This window comes from Eimeria necatrix, genomic scaffold (genome assembly GCF_000499385.1).
Source record: "Eimeria necatrix Houghton genomic scaffold, Enh_scaff193, whole genome shotgun sequence".
In the NCBI taxonomy this organism is placed as follows: Eukaryota; Apicomplexa; class Conoidasida; order Eucoccidiorida; family Eimeriidae; genus Eimeria; species Eimeria necatrix.
In genome coordinates this window covers 30,001-32,500 of record NW_013652568.1, presented here as the reverse complement: position 1 = coordinate 32,500, position 2,500 = coordinate 30,001, and the positions used below count along the sequence as shown (strand labels likewise).

At 56.1% G+C, this 2,500-nt stretch overlaps 2 protein-coding genes across 2 annotated transcripts in view; one reads left to right on the top strand and one right to left on the bottom strand.

Moving 5' to 3' along the window:
* The window catches only part of ENH_00025310 (Clathrin heavy chain 1, related), a gene marked incomplete at both ends in the record, with an annotated part of 1,803 nt that extends 1,687 nt beyond the window's left edge, over positions 1-116 (bottom strand). The window contains one exon of the mRNA XM_013579795.1: positions 1-116. This exon is cut by the window's left edge and continues 1,687 nt beyond it. Coding sequence (XP_013435249.1) covers positions 1-116 — 116 coding nt within the window.
* A 1,136-nt stretch (positions 117-1,252) lies between these two features.
* Positions 1,253-2,500, top strand: part of ENH_00025300 (hypothetical protein, conserved) — a gene marked incomplete at both ends in the record, with an annotated part of 2,304 nt that continues 1,056 nt past the window's right edge. Inside the window, one exon of the mRNA XM_013579794.1 lies at positions 1,253-2,500. This exon is cut by the window's right edge and continues 1,056 nt beyond it. Coding sequence (XP_013435248.1) covers positions 1,253-2,500 — 1,248 coding nt within the window.

The window sequence follows — 2,500 nt, the reverse complement described above, 5'->3', positions numbered from 1 at the left end:
GAAGCAGCAGCGCCGCCACCTGCAGCAGCAGCAGCAGCAGCAGCAGCAGCAGCAGCAGGCAGGCCCCGCGGGGCCCCGGGGGCCCCGCTCAACTCCAGGGGGCCTGCCGCGCGCATCGCCTACAAACTCTACAAACACCCCACCTGCTGCTGCTGCTGCTGCTGCTGCTGCAGTGATGCAGTGCTGCTGCTGCTGCTGCTGCTGCTGCTGCTGCTGCTTGCTGCGGAGCCGCGGGCAGACAAGGAGCGACCAGCTGCTGCTGCCGCTGCTGCTGCTGCTGCTGCTGCTGTTGCTGCTGCTGCTGCTGCTTCGCCTTCAGCAGCCTCTTTGGTTTGAAGCAGGAGGAGACAAAAGGAAGAGGCAAAGAGATGCTGGGAAGTCGGCCAGGAGCGGCGAGGGTTTAGGGTTTAGGGTTTAGGGTTTGGGGAGCAGGGTCTGGGGTTTAGGGCTTGCAGCTCGTGCTGCAGTGAGAAAAAATCAAACACTCTTTTCCTCTCAGGACCAAAAGATATGTCCTCCACCCCAAACCCCAAACCCCAAACCCTAAACCCTAAACCCTAAACCCTAAACCCTCACGCGACGAAGACAAGGGCTGCGCACCTCAAGATACGCCCCGATTTTGCCACGCAGCAAATCCAATTAATTATTTTTTTTAAATTTGAATAACAAAAGAGAGAGACACGAGAAAAGAGGGAAAGAAACGGCAGCAGCAGCAGCAGCAGCAGAAGCAGCAGCAGAAGCAGCAGCAGCAGCAGCAGCAGCCGACAGCCCCAAACGCCACTTCGAAAAAAAACCCAAAAAAATAGAGCAGCATTAATTTATTTGCTGCAACTGATCATCGGGGTTCATTTAATTCCCAGCCCGTGCAAACCCTAAACCCTAAACCCTAAACCCTAAACCCTAAACCCTAAACCCTCACCCCCGCGCCGCCACCACCACCCCCCTCGCCCCTTCACTTCTTCTTCTTTTTATTTTCTGTTGAAATTGAGGCAGCTGCAGCGGAAACACACGGAGACAACAAACCCTCGGCGCGCCCTAAACCCTCTTTTAGGGTTTAGGGTTTAGGGTTTGGGGCCCGCCCCTCATACCCCTGCATCTCTCGCGTGTCTTTTTCCCCGAAACCTCCACAACTAAAATAAATAAGTTTGCTTCTGTGTTTCAGAAATAAATAAATAAATAAATAAATAAATAAATAAATAAATAAATAAATAAATAAATAAATAAATAAATAATTCATTAATTGCTGCTGCACATGGGGCCTCCAGCGCAGCAAAACCCTAGGGGCCCACAGGGGCCCCCGCTGCTGCAGTCGCAGCAGCGGGCGCGGGAGCAGCTGCTGCGCATTGCAGCAGCAGCAGCAGCAGCAGCAGCGCCGAGCTCCGCAGCAGCAGCAGCAGAAGCCCCAGCAGCAGCAGCAGCAGCAGCAGCAGCAGCAGCAGCTCCTCGTTTGCTGCGCTGCTGCGTCTGCGGGCCCCCCTCAGCAGCAGCAGACTATTGCGTCTATGAAGCTGTTGCAGCATATAACAGCATCAGCATTGACTATTTGCTGCTGACCTTAGACAGGCCCCCGCTTGCTGCTGCTGCTGCTGCTGCTGCTGCTGCTGCAGCAGCACAGAGTGCCGCAGCAGCAACAGCTGCAGCAGCAGCAGCAGCAGCGGGATCAGGAGCAGCAGCGGCAGCAGCACCCCGAGGAGGCTCAAGCTCTCAATCTGCTGCTGCTCCTGCAGCAGCAGCAGCAGCAGCAGGCCCTGCACTGGGAGCAGCAGCAGCAGCAGCAGCAGAACTGAAGTGGCTGCTGCGCAGCAGCCCATTTGTCACTCATATCTTTTGCCCTTCTTTGCAAGTTTTGGAAAGAAATAAACAGGCGAAGCAATTATTAAAATATTTAATTAACAGAGCAGCAGCAGCAGCACCTGCTGCTGCTGCAGCAGCAGCAGCAGCAGCAGCAGGCGCTCCTGGTGTTGCTGCTGCCAAGCGCAGAGCAGCAGCAGCAACAGCAGCAGCAGCAGCCCCGCCCCACCAGCGCCGCCGCGGACAGCAGCAGCAGCAGCAGCAGCAGCAGCAGGGGCTGGCTTTGGCGGGCGGCTGCGGCGCTGCTGCTGCTGCTGCTGCTGCTGCTGCTGCTGCTGCTCACACAGTGATATTCGAAGGCTTAGAGACCCTTCCTGCTGCTTCTCAGTTTTTTATTTTTAATTTAATTAAAAATAAAAACATCAGCTTTATTCTCATCTGCAGCAAAGTCCATTTGCTGCTGCGGCCCCTCAGAGACTGCTGCTGCTGCTGCAGATTCCCCCGCCCTGCTGCTGCAGAACTCGCCGTCTACCTGCGCCACAAAGCAGCAGCAGCAGCAGCAGCAGCAGCAGCAGGAACAGCAGCAGCAGCAGCGGCACCGGCAGCAGCAGCAGCAACAGAAACACCAGCAGCAGAAACACCAGCAGCAGCAGCAACAGCAGCAACACCAGCAGCAGCGCCAGCAGCAGCAGCAGCAGCAGCAGCAGCA